Source organism: Schistocerca nitens, chromosome 8 (assembly GCF_023898315.1).
Source record: "Schistocerca nitens isolate TAMUIC-IGC-003100 chromosome 8, iqSchNite1.1, whole genome shotgun sequence".
Taxonomy (NCBI): domain Eukaryota; kingdom Metazoa; phylum Arthropoda; class Insecta; order Orthoptera; family Acrididae; genus Schistocerca; species Schistocerca nitens.
The window spans coordinates 370,717,940-370,742,550 of NC_064621.1; the positions used below are offsets into that span (position 1 = coordinate 370,717,940).

Below are 24,611 nucleotides of genomic sequence, written 5' to 3' on the forward strand. Positions count from 1 at the left end.
GGCGGTCACTTCGGCAATTCTCGTTCCAGCCTCGGTCGCGTGCTCGTCTCAGTCTCGGTCTCCCTCGGCCGCACTCGTTCTTCGCGTGACCAGTTACACTGCCGAATGCTCCTAGTTAGTTCAGTATCCAGTTGTTCGTTTCGTTCACTGCGCTCGCCCATTTTACATGTGTTCCACACTGTTCTTGCACTTGGTTCTGGCAATTCAGCGTCCACGGGCGGCAATCAAAAAGTATTTTATAGTTATGTAAATTACACAAAAATTACGTTGTATCTAATAGGTACGTCTTTTCAGGTAACAAAAGGGCATATCAGCTCATTTCATTATATCGATGAACAGCAGAAGACATACTTATAACAAGGCAAGTTTTTATTTTAATTATTTTTTTTTTCATTCAAATATATTTTGGTTTCATCGACTTGATTTAGCAACTAACTTCCAATAATTTGCCTAATTTTCAGTGAAAAAAATTCATATAAAACGATTTTCGTGTATGTTTCATGTACAAAATATTACATTTAGGAAGGTTCTAATTATTTTTAAGTTTGGTTGTTTCCAATTTGAATTACCTGCTAGTTAGGTTTCTTTGAAAAAAAAAGTGGGTTGTGGGTCATTTTGGCTCACTAGGAAAAGCGGTGCCTCTCCATTTGAAAAGACATAGATTGCCATTAAATCGTATTTACTTATTATCTCAAAAACATTCGTTCAGAAGGAGCTTCCAAACCAAAAACTTTACTACTGCAAACTTAATTATTATTATTATTATTGCTGCATTAACTTTAATATTGCAACATAAAAACTTCATTTTTACGAAGCGTGTGACGCTAGTATGATGAGAAAACCACATTTTATTTTATGCTTCCATAAAGTCTCTACTTCGCCTACGAATTCAGAGACAACGTGAAGTACATACCGGGTGTAAACGATTATTGTTTACAACGTAGCATAGCAATGTAGTGTATGTCGAAACGAAGAACTTCATACAAGACACTTGTGGTCTGTTAAGTTGGGAAACAGCCACCAACAGGTTTACAAGACTACATGAGCTATAGCCCATGCGCGTCGCGTGAGATTTTCATGTTCTCTTCTCCAGCTCTCTACACATCGTCATCGATTGTTTCGCAATTGTTGCTTGCATTAGCTTGTTATTTCTTCACTGCCTAATTATTACATGTTTGTCTGTTCGTTGTATCTGCTCGTAACGGGCAACACATCGTCCGTAATTGGCGAGAAGTCTGTACTCGGGGACGGTTTTCCGTGCGCCACCCTATATTATTTCCTGCGATCAGCCACGCCACGCTACAGTTGGCAAAACGAGAGGTTCTGCAGAATCACGTAAATTACTTCTAAAAGTGTTTAAGAATTCTGTAATGAATAAAAACTCTATACTCCAGGGGAGAGGCAAGTACCCCCTCTTGGTGTCCTCCATCCTTCAGTCACCTACACTACTAGTTTTCAGTTTTTCATAAGAACCATATACCAAGCACAAATGAACGGTGAACAAGTAAAAATGAACGGTTTCCAAAAAAGAACGATCAGGAGTGAACTAGTTCCCAAGGATGAACGAGTTTGCCCAACTCTAGTGCACATTCACAGCTTAGTGGTGATGTTACGAACTTTCAGGGATGATGAAGAAGAATCTATTTGAGGTAAGTGACCCTCGTCTGGAAACGACCGAGTCGAACGTTACAAGAGAAAATCATTCCTATACCTCTGACAAAGAATACATATACCGGTAGTACTGGCACTAAGCTTGTGCGAAAGGCAAGTTTCTACATCTACATCCATACTCCGCAAGCCACCTGACGTGAGGCGGTTGGTATCTTGAGTATATCGGTTCTCCCTTCTATTCCAGTCTCGTATTGTTCGTGGAAAGATTGTTGATATGCTTCTGTGTGGGCTCTAATCTCTCTGATTTTATCCTCATGGTCTCTCCGCGAGATATACGTAGGAGGGAGCAATATATTGCTTGACTCCTCGGTGAAGGTATGTTCTCGAAACTTCAACAAAAAGCCCTTACCGAGTTACAGAGCGTCTCTCTAGCAAAGTCCTCCACTGGAGCTTATCTATCATCTTGTAAGTAGGCTGTAAGTAGGCTGTAGGTAGGTCCTTATGAAAATCACTGACTGTGCTGTGAGCAGTCTGTGGCTGGTTGGCATTGTTGAAATTTGCTATTGCAGTGTTGGGCAGTTGGCTGTTAACAGCTCGTAGCGTTGCGCAGTTGGAGGTGAGCCGCCAGCAGTGGTGGATGTGGAGAGAGAAATGGCGGAGTTTTGAGAGCGGATGATCTGGACGTGTGTCCATCAGAATCAATAAATTTGTAAGACTGAATGTCATGAACTGCTATATATATTATGGCTTTTGAACACTATTAAGGTAAATACATTCTATGTTCTCTATAAAAATCTTTCATTTGCTAACTATGCCTATCAGTAGTTAGTGCCTTCAGTAGTTTGAATCTTTTATTTAGCTGGCAGTAGTGGCGCTCGCTGTATTGCAGTACTTTGAGTAACGAAGATTTTTGTGAGGTAAGCGATTTGTGAAAGGTATAGGTTAATATTAGTCAGGGCCATTCTATTGTAGGAATTATTGAAAGTCAGATTGCGTTGCGCTAAAAATATTGTATCAGTTTAGTGTTGATCAGAATAGGTAAAGAGCGAAATGTCTGGGTACGTTCAGTGAATAGCAACGGTCCTACAACACGCCCTTGCAGCACACCTGAAACACCAAAACAAGAAAAAAATATCAGGTAGACACGGGCTCCAAAATGCATATCTTAAGAGCTATTAGCACTTGTTCAGGGGATGTTTCACAGTGGCGAAAATGAACAAGTGCTCATAGCTCTCAACACATGCACTTTAGAGCCCACGGACATTTTTTTCTTCTTTTAATCCATATTATTACCTCTGAAAGTTACCTACTCTACAGTCTTGCAAATAACAATACCGGTATGTCCTCCACTGTCACAGGTATAAAAACGATTTTCGCTTGGAACTTTCGACTCGGTGGTTTCCGGGCCAGTGTCAGTTACCTTATGGATAGGACCTTCCACGTACGAGTCGGTGCATCAACAGCGAGGCAAAAAAGCAGGCGAGAGTGCCGCAGGCGTCCGTTCTAGGCCACGTGCTGTACTTCCTTTACACCTCCGACACACCGAAGGTAGGGTTGCGTTAGCGCTGTATGCGGACGACACTACTCTGTACAGGTGGTGTCTTAATGCGAACATCATGAGCCTGAACCACTAAATGGCGCCCGAGATATAATGTCACAAACAGTCAGGCCCTGACTATTACAAGAAAAGGAGTGCCTGCCGAGATCCACCCGGATCGTGGAAGGCCCCACCCCGTGGTCTCGCACTGAAAAATATCTTTGCCTGATAACTCGGTAGGCACCTCTCATGGGAACTTCCGTAAACCCTTATCACCAGTTTTGTAAGGGCTTCGTCATTATTTCTTTGGAGGCCGAGTTGCCACTGTAGCTACTGTAGGCCGAGCTTGAGGGATCGTGAAACGGCTTCTGGTGCAGTACACCGCTACGAAGATATCTCCCTGCCACTGTTACAAAGCCGTGTCACAGGGTCAGGTAACAAGATAGGAGACGTACTACAGCACTCCAACGAATGAGTAACAAAGTCACACAAATGAGTTAAAAGTTCTACTTATCTTTGTGACTTGTCGAATGATGAAGTTTGCAACACTGCATGTAATACAACACAAAAAAGGCCAACAATGGCTTAGCGCAAATAATCGTAGGTAAACTTCACAGTGCCGGCCGGTGTGGCCGAGCGGTTCTAGGCGCTTCAGTCTGGAACCGCGATACCACTACTGTCGCAGGTTCGAATACTGCCTCGGGCATGGATGTGTGTGATATCCTTAGGTTAGTTAGGTTTAAGAAGTTCTAAGTTCTAGGGGACTAATGACCTCATATGTTAAGTCCCATAGAGCTCAGAGCCATTTCAACCATTTTTGAATCTGTAGTAATACACACTTTCTAATTCACACTTTCTAATTCTGGGGTGCAATAGCCGCGCAGAGTGGCCGTACGGTTTGAGGTGCCATGTCACGGACTGCGTGGACCCTCCCACTGGAGGTTCGAGGCCTCCCTCGGGGCATGGGTGAGTGTGTTGACCTTAGCGTAAGTTAGTTTAAGTTAGTTTTCTGGAAGAGAAATTACTTAACATCTAACATAAATCTAAATGTTAGAAGGTATTTCCTGGAAGTTTTTGTCTGGAATGTAGTATTAAAGGCAAGTGAGACAACGGCGAAAACAACATAGACAAGAGAAGAATAGAAACTTATGAAATACTGCGATAAGTAAGAAAGCGTAAGATTAGATGAGCAGATCGAGTAATTAGAGTAGAAGAAGGGATAGGTTGATAGGGCATTTCCTGCTGAGGCATCGAGGAAAGTTTTAGTCGTGGATGGAAGCAAGGGGCGACGTTGAGGAAGGGGGGGGGGGGGGTCCACCATTGCAGAGTGAATCAAGGCTCCAGTGGATGTGGGTTTTAATATTACGCACAGATGGAAAGACTTGACTTTTGCATGGAGAATTGTATCAAAACACCCTGCAGATTGAACACAACATCTCTCAATGTACTACAAAGTTTCGTTATGCATCACTGTTCACCATCTTGACGTTGGACAAAATATTAATACAGCTACTTTTAATGCTGAGATACGTTCAACTCTTAACATACCATCTAGTTTGTCCCAGTCACGAAAGGCTTTTCGATTATCGCCTTCATCGGTACATTGCGGGTGTACCGTTTCAGCAGACTTCACACTGAATAAGGTAATGCCATTGCTGCATACCTCGAACGGCACACAAATCGGCGAACAACACTTTATAGATTTCAACATTCCTTGCTGCCAAGTGGTACAAATCCAGGTGGATCTTGGCGAGGCGCTGTGCAACCTAACATTCGACTTATGAGTGAGGCACTGCACACAGCATCGTTTGGGATGCTCTTCAGCGACTCGGCAAAACAGTACTGAGTCAGTACTTCTAGCTCGCGACGACGCAGCAAGAAGTTGACGGTGATTGAGGTAAGAAAGGAAAATTTGTAAACCATGCTGTAGGCCAGGGACTGTCCAAGTAGTAGTGACAAGAGTTCGATGCTGTATGAGATATTTGGTGTGGTTCTTTTGTAACGATACGTGCAAGTACTTTAAAATAACTCGTCCAGGGTAGCATATTACACAGTGCGTAAAAATGCTGAGCCTACTATATTTTGTAAGAAGGCATTATTCAACAAAAGATAATAGTACTTTTTATATAGGATTCACATATAATGAGTACCACTCGTATCAGTTTTGCTATAACATTACAAAAGTAACTTGCCCCTCGAAATGTTCAGCTGAGAGACAAGGAATAGCATTTAAAGGTTCTTCCGAAGGGCTAACATCTGCGTCTTTCTGACACCTGTGCCTTTTACCAGTATTTGTCAGTAAATCCATCGTATCTACGAGTACATTGGACGTCACTTAAAGTCCTTCAGTTGACATTGCATGAGAGACAGTTGTATGTTACGTCTGATATCGAATAGCATGTCGGTCGTCATAGCTACTGCTGACGTCAAAGTGGTACGTGAAAATTGAGACGTCGCTTAGTTACGGCGTGACGTTGTTCTCTCGTAGCGTAACAGGGCAACGTTACGGGCAGTGACGTCGTACTGAAGTTATATAATTCTGTGTTGTAGTGCTACCATTCAGTCCAGCTGACGACGACTGCATGAATCCCACCTGGCACGAATAGTAATGATGAACGTTGCTCTAGTATTCTGATCCATTTTATTTCTTTCCAGCGCTGCAGATTGCTCAGCTGTTCTCTACGCCACCTTTTATTTGCAGCTACACCACTACGGATGCAACAAGTGAGTAGTTTTCGCAAACATCCTGTGAACTACTTGTAAAGATTGGTGTAGAGTCGTCGAAACACTATAGTCTCCAGTTAGCCATATGAATACAAGTTAGTCACCGAAAGGATTAATGGAGGTTTCTTACATTAACCGTAACTGTTGAGATATTTGTCCGAATAGATTTCGGCACTGCAGCTGGTCGTTGTAAACTTCACGCCACGATATTTCCTGCTTCTTATGTATTACACTGGGAAGAACACCCTAACTATTATCTTAAGAGCACTGAATAAACTGACATACAGTCAAAAATACATGACCGGAGCGAAACTTCATGGTCGAAAGTAGTTTTCCGGAAATTACAGGAAATTTCTTTTTCGGAACCATCGACAGGTGTTCTCAGGTATTTTCCGATAAATCTGGATCTGGCATAGGCCCACCTCACGATTTTAAACTGTCGCATCAGCTCCTATATTCTACAAACTAATGTGGCGTACATGGTATAGAGTAGTTCCCACTACAACACGTATTAGGACTCATTTCAGTTCCGTTGGCGTGTGGGTTGTCGGAAGAATAGTTGCTTAGATGGCTCAGTGCCAGTTGTAATTAGTTTGATCTTGTCTTCACTATCGCTACAAAAAAAAATGGTTCAAATGGCTCTGAGCACTATGGGACTTAACTGCTTAGGTCATCAGTCCCCTAGAACTTAGAACTACTTAAACCTAACTAACCTAAGGAGATCACACACATCCATGCCCGAGGCAGGATTCGAACCTGCGACCGTAGCAGTCGCGCGGTTCCGGACTGCGCGCCTAGAACCGCTAGACCACCGCGGCCGGTACTATCGCTACAGGTGTGATATTTTAGGGCTGTAGTATATTCCTACGTTATCGAAATTTTTTAGGTAACCATCCTACGGATAGTTGGCGTCACTCTTCAAGGATCTGCCACTTCACCTTTTTCAGCTTCTCTGTGTCGCTTCCGTACACGGTCACGTGTATTCCGTCAGTCAAAAAAGTTGCTCGACTGAGAAAAGATGTTGGTTTTAATGCTTCAGGTATTCTACATAGTCTCCAGGCCAGTTCAGTACAACCGACTGCTGTGGCGGTTATAGGCGCTTCAGTTGAGAACCGCGCTGCTGCTACGGTCGCAGGTTCGAATCCTGCCTCGGGCATGGATGTGCGTGCTGTCCTTAGATTAAGTTAGGTTTACGTAGTTCTAAGTCTAGGCGACTCACGACCTCGTATGTTAAGTCCCATAGTGCTTAGAGCCATTTGAACCATTTGAACCAGTTCAGTACAACCCATAGAACGTTGATATAACAATGTGAAATTGGCAGTAAATTCCTTCTTCTGGTTGTTGTTCAACACACTTGTGACACTGACTTGAATGGCGGGTATGGCATCAAAAAACCGTAGACCTTTTACGAGTCGTTTTTGTTCGTGAGTCAAAGTATGAGCGATAAACTTTGCACACACTATTCTCTTTCTCAAAAAATTCTGGAGGACGCCTTGAAACCCTTGGCTTAAGAGACGTTGCCTAGTTGTAATTTGCGACAAAACAACACTGACGTACTATTGTATCACATTCACTACTGAAAGTACCTCCCCACGACTGAGTGGCTGCACGCACATACCGGGTGACAAAAAGTCAGTATAAATTTGGAAACTGAATAAATCACGGAATAATGTAGGTAGAGAGGTACAAGTTGACACACATGCTTCGAATGACATGGGGTTTTATTAGAACCAAAAAAATACAAACGTTCAAAAAATGTCCGACAGATGGCGCTTCATCTTATCAGAATAGCAATAATTAACATAACAAAGTAAGACAAAGCAAAGATGATGTTCTTTACACAATATGTCCACCATCATTCCTCAATAATAGCTGTAGTCGAGGAATAATGTTGTGAACAACACTGTAAAGCATGTCCGGAGTTATGGTGAGGCATTGCCGTCGGATGTTGTCTTTCAGCAACCCTAGAGATGCCGGTCGATCACGATACACTTGCGACTTTAGGTAACCCCAAAGCCATTCGCACGGACTGAGGTCTGGGGAACTGGGAGGCCAAGCATGACGAAAGTGGCGGCTGAGCACACGATTATCGCCAAACGACGCGCGCAAGGGATCTTTCACGCCTCTAGCAATACTTTTTTTTTGTTTTAGCTTCTAGTAAAACGCCATGTCATTACGAGCATGTGTGTCAATTTTTACCTCTCTGTCTACATTATTCCGTGGTTTATTAAGTTTTCAAATCTATACTGACTTTTTGATTAGCCGGTATATTGTTTATACTTGTTACTGAAAACTGCCATCGTAGTTACTGCCCTGATGTCACTTACACGCAAGGTATGAAATCAGCCTGGAAATTTTTGGATGGGCGGTGTATATGTTCTACGTCCCCTGTTAGTTCCATGTGGAGTGGGTCGTACGCACTGGCTCGGTATTTGAATGCTTTGGAGCCCATCTCCTTTTTATAACCGGACTGTATGGTCCCAGTATCCTACCAGTGAATCTATGTCCGCCACCAGCTCAGCCAATGAATGATAAAGCGGTCGCTGTTTACGGGACCACTGTGCTTTCTCACTTGATTACCGCCAGTACATCCCTACGCAGATTCATTGCAAACATTTGCCGGGCAAGGACGCTGCAGCAAGGTCTCGGCCGATCACTGTGTGCGTGTATGTGTGTGTACCCCTTCGGGCCGCCCCTGCTGCTCCTTTTTGTGCTGCCTTTCCTTCCCCTGCCCGCCGTTCTCGTCGCCTTCTTTTTTCGGCGATTAAGAGGCAGCAGCAGCAGCAGCAGCGGCAGCGGCTGGGTATACGTTACGGTTGTTGGCCCGCAGCGCAGCGCAGCGCGGCTCGGCGCACAGTAATTAGGGGCAGCTAGTCTCCTCTGCTCTCGTCTCGTCCCAGGAGCGGCCTTGGCGACCGCAGAAGCTACTCGCACACGCGCCCGCAGCCTTGGACCTTACCGTACAGCTTTGGCTGCGCTCGCACTGGCTCCGACCGGCCGAACAAGGCGGGCGGTGGAATTCAAATCAGTTATTCTCTTCGGTCGAATCGGCCGACTCGGCCGACGTTACAACATGCAAAACTTTCATTTGAGAAATTCTTTTTTAGTTTAGTACGGCCGGTATTACACTATCAAATTTCTTTGTCAGATATCTTTGTCCAATATCTTTGTCAAAGATATTTGTTGGTGTAATAGGGAACTTTGTCAAATGTCGTCCAATATTTGATCAAATCTAGGGTCTCGCTGTAGATTTGATCAAAGAAGTCGCTTGTCTTCTGTTCACTGCAATGTGACATGTTACCACATGGAGCGCTAGCATCGCTGCACATTCTGTCGTCTGTAGTGTTTTTATAAACATTGCCGGTAAATAGAATTGGTGTGTGGCGACAACTACAAAATTAATAGAGATGTATGAAGCTGATGAGGCGCTTTACAACGTGAGGCATGCTGAATACAAAAATAGATTAAGAAGATTGGAGACCTGACCAGACCTGACCTGACCTAACCTAACCTAACCTTCTCCTGTAGCAAGGAATCGGAGTGTTATAGTGAGCCTGTCTTCTGCAGATGTAGCAGTTCTTAAGAATACTGTGCATTGCGGTTTGAGGATACACTTCATTGAGCACATACAGAAATGGATGCTCATCCATTGTTAAGTAATTTATGTACGACTTGACGTCCTCCACTATAAGCTCACGTAACAATTTTTTTTAATGCTGTGTCGTCGTAAAACCCACGGCTTCACCCAGGTATGTTTCCTTTGACGGAATATTTGATCACATCTTTGATCAAATCTTTGACAAAGAAATTTGATGGTGTAATACCGGCCTACGAAAAAGAAGGAAACCATAACATCCTGAGGACGAGTAAGGTTATAATAGAAAAAAATGTCTCGGAATGTGTGGCCTGAAATCACTACTTTATTCGAAACTACGGTTTTCTAACAAGTTAGAAATTTAGTAGTAGTTTACTGAATGTTAACTTACGTTACCTCATGCATGTTCGGGGCTGTCTATACATTTCAGCCTCATGTCTAATCAATATGTCATCTGCAACACAGGCGAAACTTGCATCGGAAATTGTAGGTTTAGATTATAACTTCGGAAAATTGTGGTTTACAAACGAGAAAGATGGCGTATGTCCATTTTGGAAGTAGTTAAAGTTTCTGTAGTGGACAAAGTCAAGCTTCACTGTTTGCTTTGAGTTCTGGTAGGTTGTAATTACCTGTCCAGGAATTATTGTTACTGCTTACTGGCATTCTTAAGGCCACCATTTGGTTAAGACTTCGTAGAACTGTATGCTTCTATGTCTTCTACTTTCCTTCCTCATTCTTCGGTACCCTCTTTCCCGTCTACTGACGTCGTTCAGCATCTGGCTCTTCTTCAGTCCTTCCCTCTTTTACCCGGAATAGAACCTTCAATTGTCTCTACTAGAAATCATTCTCGTCCCAAATTACGACCTCTCCAGTATTGGTTCTTATTCTTCACTTCCGCAACATGCTACATGAGGTGGTCTGCAGATGCGTATGTCCGGAACGAATTTTAACTCGCGCAGCAGAGTGTGCGCTGATATGAAACTTACTGGCAGTTTAAAACTGTGTGCCGGACCAAGACTCGAACCTGGGTTATTTGCCTTTCGCGGGCAAGTGCTCTACAACCTGAGCTACCTAAGCACGACTCACGACCCGTCCTCGCAGCCTTACTTCCACCAGTATATAACATGCCTTCCAAACTTCACAGAAGTTCCCCTGCGTAACTTGCAGGACAGGCATTCTGGAAGACAGGATATTGCAGAGACATGGATTAGCCACAGGATGGGGATTGGTGTATGTGTTTCCACTTTTCTGTGCTTTAGGTGTTCGGAATATCTTATTATAAAATTTGTGTTTGTCTTTTACACATACGCTAAATGACACTCACGGAAGCTTAATTGACGTACGTCTGGTTTGCTGTATTTACTTGAAGTTGTGCAGAGTATTTGTAATCTTACCTTTCAATGTCACAATGAATCATCTCGAGCACGTAATAAAACGTTTTTCTCTTCGTCTCGTATATTTGCAAAACTTGTCTGGTCATTCCAATCACTCACGGAAAGAGATTCTAACCTCCTTAAGAGACTCACAAGCTGTTGGCCTATTTAATCTGCAAGTCAGTTATAGTATCTCATCCATAGGCAAAATAAGATAAACTACAGTTACAAGGGAGATGGACACATGTAAAGCCGGTCGGTGTGGCCGAGCGGTTCTAGGCGCTTCAGTCTGGAACCGTGCGACCGCAACGTCGCAGCTTCGAATCCTGCCTCGGGCATGGATGTATGTGATGTCCTTAGGTTAGTTAGGTTTAGGTAGTTCTAAGTTCTAGGGGACTGATGACCTCAGTTGTTAAGTCCCATAGTACTCAGAGCCATTTGAACCATTTGACACATGTGAAAACCACAACAGTTTCCTCTGCAACAAATGGATTTTACTGTCTTCCATAAGACGTTGTTATGAAACACTTTGACCAGCTTGCTGAAGCCCCATATTGAGATACGAGATCTCTATCCACCTAGCACGTGCTCAAAGTAGATCCTTTTCTCTCAAAAACGGTAAACCAACTTTACTGGTCACTGGGTATCAGAGGGATGGCTCTCAGTTTTGCGAGCTGCTACAGCACGAAACTATTTTAACCTACATCTACAGCTACATGACTGCTTTGCGCTTACACTTGTACTTGAAAGAGGGTTCACATAACGACTTTCAGACTGCCGAAATTTCGGCCTGTCAGCTTCCAGAGCAGGAGATAGCACTTCAACTGGCTATTTCCTGCTAATGCTCGTATTTTTTTATGTAAGGTGCTGCTTCCAGCCAAGCCTATGAAAAGATTCTTTTAATAAAGGTACAAAGAAACGACTTTCCCGAGAAAATCACTTGGCTTTGAAAACAGCAGAGTCGGTCAAGTCCACCCCTCATTTTGCCGAGAGGGTCCTTGCCCATTCTCCAGGCTCGAGGACAGCCGACTTCCGGGGTACCCGGGAAACCGATTAGGCAACGGTTGCGACCGTAAACGATATGTTATAAAAGCTGCTTAGCTTCAAATACGTAACTTTTTTTGGTTTCTGCATCTCCAGAACTCCACTGACAAACTACAAAGGGGCAGTATAGACCGAAACCAGAAAATCACGGACTCAAAAAAGGCATACCTACAGAACGATGAGCACTTCGATACTGTAAAACTTATTTCTTCGATTGCAAGCTGTTTATTTTCCATATTTTGGAAGGAGGTAGCATGGACCAAAACAAGGAAAAAAGTCTGTCAAATGCTTAGCTTAAGATAGTGTCGGAAGTTCCCTGCGTCTTTTCGCGGATGATGCTGTAGTATACAGAGAAGTTGCAGAATTAGAAAATTGTAGCGAAATGCAGGAAGATCTGCAGCGGATAGGCACTTGGTGCAGGCAGTGGCAACTGACCCTTAACATAGACAAATGTAATGTATTGCGAATACATAGAAAGAAGGATCCTTTATTGTATGATTATATGATAGCGGAACAAACTCTGGTAGCAGTTATTTCTGTAAAATATCTGGGAGTATGCGTGCGGAACGATTTGAAGTGGAATGATCATATAAAATTAATTGTTGGTAAGGCGGGTACCAGGTTGAGATTCATTGGGAGAGTCCTTAGAAAATGTAGTCCATCAACAAAGGAGGTGGCTTACAAAACACTCGTTCGACCTATACTTGAGTATTGCTCATCAGTGTGGGATCCGTACCAGATCGGGTTGACGGAGGAGATAGAGAAGATTCAAAGAAGAGCGGCGCGTTTCGTCACAGGGTTCTTTGGTAACCGTGATAGCGTTACGGAGATGTTTAGCAAACTCAAGTGGCAGACTCTGCAAGAGAGGCGCTCTGCATCGCGGTGTAGCTTGCTGTCCAGATTTCCAGAGGGTGCGTTTCTGGATGAGGTTTCGAGTATATTGCTTCCCCCTACTTATACCTCCCGAGGATATCACGAATGTAAAATTAGAGAGATTCGAGCGCGCACGGAGACTTTCAGACAGTCGTCCTTCCCGCGAACCATACGCGACTGGAACAGAAAAGGGAGGTAATGACAGTGGCACGTAAAGTGCCCTCCGCCACACACCGTTGGGTGGCTTGCGGAGTATAAATGTAGATGTAGATGTAGATAAAGTGTCCCTTCACGTTTCCACTTCACTGTCACATCAGAAACAGTGGACCTAGGGAAGTTTAGGAATGTGTAAATCTCGCGTACAGACCTATGAGAGAGAAGTGACACCCAATCACCTGACCACGTTCGAAGTCCGTGCGTTCCACGGAGCTCCCCATTTTGCTCTTTCACAATATTGAATGACTACTGAGGTCGCTGATAAGGAGCACCTGGCAGTAGGTGGCAGCAAAATGCACCTAATATGAAAAACGTATGTTTTTGGGGGTGTCCGGATACTTTTGATCTCATAGTGTACATAGCTGCGAGTGGTATGCCCTTTCTCCAGACTGCAGAACAGCCCCATCAAATGAAATGGTAGCTTGCTGTAAGTGTAGAAAAATGTAAGTTAACATTCGAAAAACGTTCGAATACAGTATTAGTAGGGTACAGCTTGGCAGAGTCAGGGCGTAACGTCGCAAAGCATATAAAATGCAATGAGCACGTCAGGTTGGTAGCATGGAAGGTGAATGCTCGATATACTTTTATTGGGAGAATTTTGGGAAAGCATAGCTTCATCCATAAAGGAGACGGCTTATAGAAAGATAGTGCGAGCAATTCTTGAGTACTGTTCGAGTGATTGGGATCCCCACCTGGTCAGATTCAAGGAAGACATTGGAGCAGTTCGGAGGCGGGTTGCTAGATTTGTTAACAGTGAGTTCAGTCAGTACTCAAGTATTACGGAGGTGCTTCGTGAAGTCAAACGGGAATCCCTGCAGGGAAGAATGTGCTCTTTGCCCAAAGCATTATTGTGCGAATTTGGAGTAGCAGCATTAGAGGCCGACTGTATAGTGGTTCTAATGTCACTACTGCATATTTTGCGTAAGGACCATTCAGATAAGATGCGACAAATTATGACTATTACGAGTGCATTTAGGCAGTCGATTTTCCCTACTTCTATTTGGGAGTAGAACAGGATAGGAAATGATTGGTAGCAGTACAAAGTACCCTCCGTCATGCACTGTAATATGGTTTGCGGAGTAATTATGTAGATGTAGACGTAGATTAATTATAGAGTCGTTGGACAGTCCACGTTGTATCAACGCAACAAATCGGGCAACGGCACTCACGTTGTAGTCCTCGGCAGGTCTAAACATGCTATCTCCTTCTGCCATTCGGTCACGTTCCACTTGGACACATCTTACAGCACTGACAGTACACGACAGACTAACACCAACATAGCACTTCATTGTCATGACTTGCGTCATCAGTGGGGGCTCACATCATCGACTGGTAGTAGTTCTACATTCTCTGCTGCGTTGCAAAGCGACCAAGTGCTCTTTTAGTATGGTTGCCAATATTTCGTCTAGTTGTAGCTCTTTTAATATGGTTGCTAATATTTCGTCCAGTTGTATTATAATCTTATTTTATAAACGTTTTTTTTTTTCGATCTGTGACAATTACAGTTCTAACAGAGAAACTGCAGCGATTTTAACTTCACCAGTTTCGTCACACACGACGGATTTTAAAATAACCGTACGCATATATAATGACTCCAGATACGTCATACATTTGAACTACATGAAAGTAACCAAACAACTGCAAACGCTAATCGTGCATTGTGAAGTGGATTCCTCGAATGATGAGCATATTTCTCGAATGTTCTTTTTACCATTTCGAAATGACGCATAGCGTGAGTGAAGCTCAATAATAATAAGAGTCCGGTTCAGTGGCCGAGTGCAAGTCTTTTAATTGGATGCCACGTCGGGGTCTCGCGTGTCCCTAATGTATCCCGCAAATCCAGCTGGAACAGCGTGACGTAGAGTTAAACGTGGAACGCGAACCCCGTCTCGTTCCTGGCAACTCCTCGCATCGTTGAGAGTGGAAGATTAGTTTAAACGCAAAGTGGTCCGGCCGGTATTTGATCTGGCCACCTCTCGGTTTCGAGTCACGCGCCACCAGACCTGACGGTAAAGCGAGATGCCACATTTAGGTTAAGGAAAGAAATACGTCATTGACGATCCAGTCGATGCCAATAGCAGCGACAATTTATTTTAAGCTATGATATGAACGGTAATTAAGGAGCACTGTGCGCAGATGAGTGGTGGGGCGTATTTCACGCTTACTGACGTCAGGGCGACAGAAAATTCTAGAGTTAACGTCTAAATGTAGTCACAACAGGTGCTCCGCTCTCCCCCCTCTCCCCGCCTTTCCCCCGCTGACCTGCATCCGTGTTACGTAAGCTTAAGGCACCTGCTATCGATTAAGTGTTGCGGTGAAATTTTGATGAACGATCGGGTCGGACGAGAAGGGCAATAGAAGTCGATAGAGATAAAACGGAATGTTGTTCCAGCGCTGGCCCGCACGCAACCTCAGCACTAGTGTGACGTCACAGGTGACCGCTGCCTCAAGCCGCGGCACGCCGAGCGTTCTGCGGAAACGAGAGGGTTGCTGGCGGAAGTCTCGGACAAGAACACAGTTGTGAACATGCGAAAGGGATGATGAACCATTTACGAAGAAAGAAGTCATTATAGATGCAAAAAAAATAAAATAAAATAAAATAAAATAAAATAAAAACAGTAAAAAAATTTAAAAAATTTCAAGGAGGATGAATCAGGAAATCTGTTCTATCCCACAGGAGCCATCCCGACGTTTCTACATGATGCCGGCCGAAGTGGCCGTGCGGTTAAAGGCGCTGCAGTCTGGAACCGCAAGACCGCTACGGTCGCAGGTTCGAATCCTGCCTCGGGCATGGATGTTTGTGATGTCCTTAGGTTAGTTAGGTTTAACTAGTTCTAAGTTCTAGGGGACTAATGACCTCAGCAGTTGAGTCCCATAGTGCTCAGAGCCATTTGAACCATTTCTACATGAGCATCCACAGTAGGTAAGCTACAGTGATAATGGTAGAGAGTACGTTTCATTCTGCTACATATTAGAGTTTCTTGCCGTTCCAATCGCATATGGAGCACGAGAAAAGATTAATGTTTAATGATTCTGTGCACGATGCAATTAGTACAATCTTGGTATGTTACGTTTATTTGATACGGGGCCGAACAATCAGGGCAATTTTCTGCAACTGGTCGCTTGACTGTTTTGTAAGAACGTTTGCAACCAGTCACCATTGTAGACCAACTGGATTTTCCCAGTATCCTATCATTGAACACATTCCTTTTCGTACGACACAATCACAAAAACATGACACAATGTTTCTACTACTACTTTCTACTACCAAATACAACATGTAACAAAACTTCTTCCCTTCTTTACTACATTAGTGAGCACGCTCATTTATTTTGCCTATACAGTTACTTTCTTGTTTTATACGTTCACATCGTCATGCGCCTGTGAACCACACTCCTCCAATACACCCTCCATCCCACCCCTAACTCCTGACCCCAAACGTTGACCTTTGATTAGATTGCCATCACAGTCCAAAACTCGCAAGGGCTGCCAGGTGCTTTCAGATGTTAATGGAGGTGATCCAAGTTCATATCAGCAGCCCATCTTAAATTACGACTTGAGCTGAAAAACGTCGAACATTTATAAGAGATAAACGAAAACTTTTACCTTTAACATAACTGTAATAAGTACCCCAAGGTCTTACGGCTTGTATGTAAGAGATACATCCTTCTAAAACTGGGTCGTTGTTTTCAAAATAAATGTTTTGCACTTCTATGCATAAATTTCTATCTTCATTTGGGTAGAAATTGTCTTGCGAAGTATGACGAACTCTTTATATTGATCATCTGTACCACGTAGATGTAGATGTTGAGTCTCAAATAAATTTTATACAGCAGACTTGTTTTCCCTCAGTGTATTTTATTTTACATTTGTTCCTTAATTTACAACCGACAGCTAATTTAATTCTTACCTGGGTGCGTCTAATATGCATTATAACTCTCTACCGACTTACAGGTATAACGTAGGGTCCATCGCGAAATGGAGAACTCTGCGACGAATTGAAGATTAACGACTATGTCGTGTTTTCACTTCGAATAAAAACTGTAAAGCTTATAACAAAAAGCTGCCATTTCAAGCTTTACTGTAATACCAGGAAGGATATAGGGAAAGCCGTTGGACGTTTGTCACTGCAGTCAGTCTCCACATTTAATTTATTTCCATTCCGTTCCGTACACCTGCTGGCATTCTTGCCGTCATGCATGACGGAAGCTCATCAGCAATGCTTCATTATCCCCTCATCGGCCTTCTGCCCGCGTTGTTTCCACCGCGACTGCATGACATCAGCTCTTCTTGGTGTCTATTGGTTCATAGAGAAAAACCCATCTTCAAGGACTTCATGATTTACATCCCGCTTACTATCCACAAGGATTACGGAACTAGCCGTGCATAATGTAAATTGCTGGGGAATCTGCTACGACGCCGTGGACTGTAAGTCATCATCGAAAGCAGCATAACATCGGCTGGCAGTAAGCGTAACAGGATTGCTCCTGCTCACAAGAAATATGAGTGAATTAATAAGTATGTTCTAACAGCAGTGAGAGATTATTCCGACATTTGCAAAAGGTGATAAGAGGGTGTGAGTTCAGGAAGGCTTGCAATAAAATATTGCCGGTTGACTAATCACGACGCAATAAATATAAGCCAATATTTACTACGAAAAGAATGTAAATAGCCCTCGCATACAAATAAGGTACTGGAATTCACTGTAAAATTTCTTAACACAGTTATTGAGATTTAGTTAAGTTCGAACTACCGAGCGACTCGATGTAAAATGGCTCTAAGCATTATGGGACTTAACATCTGAGGTCATCAGTCCCCTAGACTTAAAACTATTTAAACCCAACTAACCTAAGGACATCTCACACATCCATGCCCGAGGCAGGATTTGAACCTGTGAGCGTAGCAACAGCGCGATTCCGGACTGAAGCGCCTAGAACCGCTAGGCCACAGCGGCCGGCAACTCGAAGTAAGGAAGGACTTGTGGTTATAAGTTTGACTTAATTAACATGTCGCTTCACATGTCATATGAACATGATAGCATCACACCGGTTACAATACCTACAGAAACATCGAAGCAGTCGATCAGTCTGGAACCGCGCGACCGCTACGGTCGCAGGTTCGAATCCTGCCTCGGGCAGGGATGTGTGTGATGTCCTTAGGTTAGTTAGGTTTAAGTAGTTCTAAGTTCTAGGAGAGTGATGACCTCATATGTTAACTCCCATAGTGCTCAGATCCATTTGAACCATTTGAATCAGTCGATTATGACAGACAGCACCCTTAAACGACTGAAAGCAAAGAGCGCTTAGACGTGGCCGCTTTTAAAGCGACGTGAAGCAGTACGTGCGATATGAGAAAATTACGCTTTACTGTAATCGTTCAGGAATGTTTGTTTTAATGTAGATTAGCGTATACCCATGCCTGCCTGCTACCTGAGAACTGGTTGACCCTGCCAGTTACTTGTTAGCACTGAGTAATTTTCAAGTTCGGCCACGCCATACACGAACTGTTGCCGTTAGTGATAGTCACTTCAGGCATACAAAAATGCAAAACCATACCAACTCTGTAACTCTCGCGTTTGTATTTGTAATGTTACATTACGTCAATGAAACAATCGATATGGGCTACACAAAATCCGATACCTCGATGTCATACGGCGCGCGGTGGGCATATGAATAGCACTATTTATGAGAAAGCTGCAGGATTCCACCACAGTTCCTGAGAACTGACTCTGTCTTCGTTTTACGTCAGGGAACAAATACCGTAATTCATATTAATTTCGGCATTTCCATCGCCTGCCTTCAGCTGGGAGGTGCGGTCCAGTGATACAATACACCACATTCTTGTTTAGCTCCTTCTGCAATGAACAGAATACTAAACCGACACGTAAGTAGCTTCCTGAGATGCCGTTGCTCTTTCCCCGACTCCAAACATAGTTTTGTTCACCACCTTCGTAAAGCGCATTCCACGTAATGGATCTAGTGAATCGAAGCTATTCTCTCTTCCAACGAAATGATGTAAAATGCTATAAGCTTTATAAAGTCAGAAGAATAGAAATTAACAAAATAACACAAAAGCTGAAACTAATAAGTATTTCGTATCCTACACATTTTGTAAGGAAAACCTGTTGCGAAATTTAGTTGCAGTGTGAGGTAACATTTCGGGGGAGGGTAGTCGTTAGGTTGAGTATTCAATCAACGACGTAATGCGCTGAACAATCCCGCGTAAGCAGCGCTACGAAGATCTTGATTGTATTGTCCGTTCTTCCTGTGTGTGTGTGTGTGTGTGTGTGTGTGTGTGTGTGTGTGTGTGCGTGCGTGTGTGCTTCTCCAGCTTGCAACACCGCTTACTCTAACGAAAGTGAAAGCAGTTATTCTTCTGCCTCTCAGTTCCCGCGCCTTGTTCTTGACCCTAGTGGCGGAGTCACCACTGGAATACAAGCACATAAGTATTTCACAAACTGTGTGAGTAATCGTCGTCAGTAACAATACAAAGAAAGCTTTTAATCAAAAATAGCTTCTTTTGACTTTTAGAGGAACTTTAAAAATTGTTTTGATTATTACTTTACTCATTTTACCACAGATAGCGTAATGTTGTCTTCTTCAGTTACACTTTCATTTATGGGGAATGCGTTATTTTTGATAAAAACACTCTACAATATATTTAACGGCGTACTAGGTATCTTTTATGCGATCTTTAACAAAAGTTGAACCCTGATCGAATACTCTTACAGTCTAACTCCATAGGAACCATAAATTTATTAATATTGAACAGAAAACACACTTTCAAATGAAAGTAAACCACTTTTAGCGCTTTGGCTTCAGAACTCAAAATTATACGCGAGCTCTCATGATTTGCGGGGCATCCGAAGAAGAAAGACAAGCATGCTCGATCCTATAAAGACAATCAGCTCGTGTCTGTTCATTCTTGCAAAGGACGTTTACAGACTGTCGGAGTCTTGGCTACTGAATATTACGTAGCATGCCTTTGTTATTGTCTGTTCTTGCACAGCTTTCCTAAATCTATGGCAGATTTTGTCATAAATGCTAAAACAATACTCCTGACGTATATATTACGGTTTGTTAATCATAGCTGTGATGTTGTATTAACATTTATCTAGATGATATCTGCATAAACCGATCATCCGATTGTTCAGAATACTGAAATGGAACGAATATGCACATTTTGTCGCTCATCTCCGTGATTCCGGTTTACTACTGGACGATAAATGTGTTTAGTATCATCGAACGCGCAATAATTAGCTAAATATATTCCTTGCTTGATGAAACGTGGCAGTATATCAAATTTTTAATACATGCATAACATTGAAGTTGTGTTGCAATGACTAAGGCTAACAACTGTTGAAAGGTGTGAAAGAGGATGTCGATATGAGTTCGTCATGGGTAAATCTGGAGGTTAAACACAGTTCAGCAGTAACACGTTTGGAGAAGTGCAATTCACCTGCAGTCACAACACTTAGCTAACGAAGCGTCACTGCGACGTTACACTATGGAGAAAGGTACTTCTGGCTCCACTATCTCGTCTTCACTTCCCTGTTCCATTCACAAATGGCTCCTGTGTGAATTATTCTCATTGAAGCTGTGCATGGGCCCTACTTTATCTGATTTTGCCGGTTCACCATTTCGTTAGATGTGTGTGAGTGGAACTACTATGTTACTAGAGTCTTTCCGTTACCTACTTTCCCGGAATTTCAAGAGAAAATCTCTCCGCGATGCACAACACCTGTCTCGTAGCGTCTGTCAGCATCTCTGGGCATCTCTTCCAGACTTTAGCGCTCAGTAAACGATTCCGGGTTGGTACTCTTTGATTGATCTATTCACCCTAGTTGGCAAGGGTCCTAGACTAATGTACAGTACTGAAGAAGCTGTCGACCAAGTGTTTTACAAGCCGCTTCTTTCGTAGATGAACTAAATTTTCTTCATTTTCTCCCAATGAATCTCAGCCCGGATCTTGTTTTTCCCACTGTTTTAAGTGACCGTCCGTACAGTTACTACTAAGTATTTTATAGGACTTACTGTTACCAGCGATTTTAGTCAAAAAAATGGCTGGCTCTGAGCACTATGGGACTTAACATCTGTGGTCATCAGTCCCCTAGAACTTAGAACTACTTAAACCTAACTAACCTAAGGACATCACACACATCCATGCCCGAGGCAGGATTCGAACCTGCGACCGTAGCAGTCAAGCGGTTCCGGACTGAGCGCCTGAACCGCGAGACCACCGCGGCCGGCTTTAGTCAATAGTGTAACGTAAGTGTAGTGGTTTTCTTTACATACCTACGCTACAGTCATATTGTTCTAGATGCCGCTTAAGTGTCTTTGGTACTGTATAAAAATAGCGGATATCAAATGTGCGCAGATACAGGAAACAAGTCTAGCCACTTACACTTCGCAATTATGGTACACCGGACTTCCTGAGCCGGCAGACGCTTCAAGATGACGGCGGTAAGCTCGAGAAAATGTCACATAATACAAACGACAGATTTTCCACGAGGAATCCAGAAATCCTGTAAGTATTATGAAGCTTCGATTCGTATAATTGCCGTCCTGTACAAACAGCCGGTATTTAAGCCACCATACCATAAATGAAACATTCGTTGTAGCTACACAAACAATTCTATTGCATGGAAGTATAACTCCGTGTGTACCTCCTCGAACACTTGTTCAAAAATGTGTCCGAACACAGACAAAACACATCGTCGCTAACCAGGAGGTACTTTCCCAGAGACGCTAAGAATCTGGTTTGGCAGGTTTTCGTGAACATAAACTGTTATGTCAGGGGAACCTAGAGGCAAACTCGTTGAATATCGTACAGTCCCACACAGATTTGGGCCATTTTTATACCGTCGAGGATCTTCGATCAATCATTTACAAAAGCAAAAACCACCATGCAACCTTTATAAAAACAGCCAGTACACCATCAAATACTCTAACTCTTACTGGACCTTTGTAAATGATATATATATATATATATATATATATATATATATATATATATATATATATATATATATCATTTACAAAGGTCCAGTAAGAGAGAGAGAGAGAGAGAGAAGAGATCTTTATTTATGACGCCACTACTCAACTACTACGTCATTTGTAAAATAGAAACTAGTGACCCGTTTCACCTTGGCACGGGTAGCACCAAGAATCTACGAGTGGACGTCTTATCTAACATAGCAGTAGTAGATTATATGCAAACACGCCTTCCTCGTGAATCAGTTTGTTACTGAAAACAGTCTCCTACAGTAGTTCCTGAGATCAGCCTTCACATACAAACAGAAACACACATTGGAAGCACTTTAATTCACCATAGTTCAGCCAGTTCGCACGAAGTATTTATAAATTATAGACACGAATCTTCGTAGTGAATCGGTCGACTGTTAGTGAATGCCGTATCACAATCCCTATAGTAGTTACCGAGATTAGCCTTCAAATAAAGACAGAAAAACTGGCCTGGAGACTTACACATCGATGTAGCGGCAGTGCAGTAATGTTGAACTGTCTGTGCGTACACAATTAACGTAGACTTTCATATTGTGTTTTCAGTATATATGTCATTGTATGGGTGTATTTTGAAAATGTATAACACATTAAACACTACTGTTTTCCTAACGAAAACAGCAGTATCAGGACGAGGAAATACGGAGGGAAAAAGAGAATTTTCGGCAGGATCCATGTTTTCCAAGCATGAAAGAGTACATAAGCAGATTTTTTTCCAGTCGAAAAACCAGACATTTCGCAAAACAAAACAGTTCTAGTCGCTGCTGCAAAGTAGAACCATTTACACTCAGACTGTAGTTTCTGTTAGTGACATAATACATTTTTTTTTACGTGAAACGATGGCTACTGTCATGCAAGGTTTTCGCTGCTGCAGCACGTGCTGGTCTTTCTAAACAGTGAAGCTGATTCCGCGCGCTCGCTCACCTGTCGCAGACACGTGGCCCGGCAGTGCGCGACGGCCAGAGGGGACCACGTGGGGTCCTCCAGCGAGTCCGCAGCGCCACCGGAGGCTCCAGAGACGGCGCCGCTCCAGGACAGCGCCAGCAGCAGCACGCGCGTCGCCGCCGAAGCCGACCTGCCCGCACTCACAGCCATCGGGAGACGAGATGATGGTGTCCTCCGATCAGCTGCTCCTCACATAGCGGACACACGTCACAATAGGTCACTCTGCGCAGAGCCGTAGCGCGCGGCGGTGCTCGGGTGAAACAGTGATACGACAAGTGCAGTTGCAAGCGTCCGCGCCGGTAGCAAGAGTGAGTACTGTGCTTTCCAAACCTAAGTGCAACGGATGACGCGCATCACTTCATCAAACAAAAAAATACTGCTCGCTGCTTGTATTCCTCCCATGCTCCACTTCAGGTTACTGGCAAGCGAAACAAAGCGTGCGATCGTGGTTTTACTCAGTAACCGTAAATATGTATCCCGCTCGTTAGTGACGTTTTCCTATAACTTTAAAACGAGATACCTGACACATTGACTCACTTGCTCTACTCACGACATTGACTGCGTCATCGGATAGAGTGAGATGGTGCTTGCATAGTGTCGTGACACACCATATAGGTTGACGCTGCCTCTATGGAACGATGTCCTTCCCTCGGAATAGAAGTTTCGTTACAGCACGATCCAATGTACGCCTCTTACTCCTCTCAGAAATCCCACCTTCCCCGCGTGCGTTCGAGCACGCACTGAAAGTTAGTCTGCCACCCGAGTAGCTACAGCTGCTCCATCCCCACTACCGTCGCCCGGCGCCGCGGGTCACGTGACTGTCCCCCACCACAGGCAGCTCCGCCCCATCTGATCTCTGCTGCCACCACGGCGGGAGCGGCATTCTCCAGAAACAGCCTACAGTCCGCGTTGGAACATCGAGGCTTTTCTCCGAAGCTGTGGCTGCCACTGCAAGTCAAACAACCTGTACATTAGATGCGCTTGTATTGGAAGGAGAACGCTAAAATCTTTCCTGCTCAACAACGTATCTGCATCTTCAACCTGTGAATTGCTGTGAAGGAGACGTTTTAACGTTTTAAGGTCAAAAGCAAGAAGAAGGGACCGTTTGGTAGGACATGTTCTGAGGCATCAAGGGATCACGAATTTAGCATTGGAGGGCAGCGTGGAGGGTAAAAATCGTAGAGGGGGACCAAGAGATGAATACTCTAAGCAGATTCAGAAGGTTGTAGGTTGCTGTAAGTACTGGGAGATGAAGAAGCTTGCATAGGATAGAGTAGCATGGAGAGCTGCATCAAACCAGTCTCAGGAGTGAAGACCACAACAACAACAACAACAACTAGGTCAAAAGAATATCCGTAAGCTGCATTTGTTCTAGTTTAGCAAGTCTAAATGAGCACAATTTTGCGGTAGAGTCGAGACTCCATAGGAAGCGGGGATCGTGGTGTGCTAAACAACAGAAAAATAACAACTTCAAAAGCCAAACATTTACTACAATTATACAAGATTGCGAAGCATTATTTAAAAGCACTGCCCACATTAAGTGAATGACTTGCGAAATAAATTCATGGCGCTATGTATCTAATTAGGCAGTAGCTTTTGGGCTTTTAAACGCGCCACCGAAAATAATTGGAAGATCATGTACTTCCAAAAAAAGAGCGCTAAGGATTCAGTAA

General features: G+C 43.5%; 1 protein-coding gene across 1 annotated transcript in view; it reads right to left on the minus strand.

Moving 5' to 3' along the window:
- LOC126199578 (uncharacterized) overlaps positions 1-23,690 on the minus strand; it is a gene marked incomplete at its 3' end in the record, with an annotated part of 164,279 nt that extends 140,589 nt beyond the window's left edge. Inside the window, exon 1 of the mRNA XM_049936502.1 lies at positions 22,918-23,690. Coding sequence (XP_049792459.1) covers positions 22,918-23,088 — 171 coding nt within the window. The remainder of the gene's footprint in view (positions 1-22,917) is intronic.
- Positions 23,691-24,611: the final 921 nt, after the last annotated feature.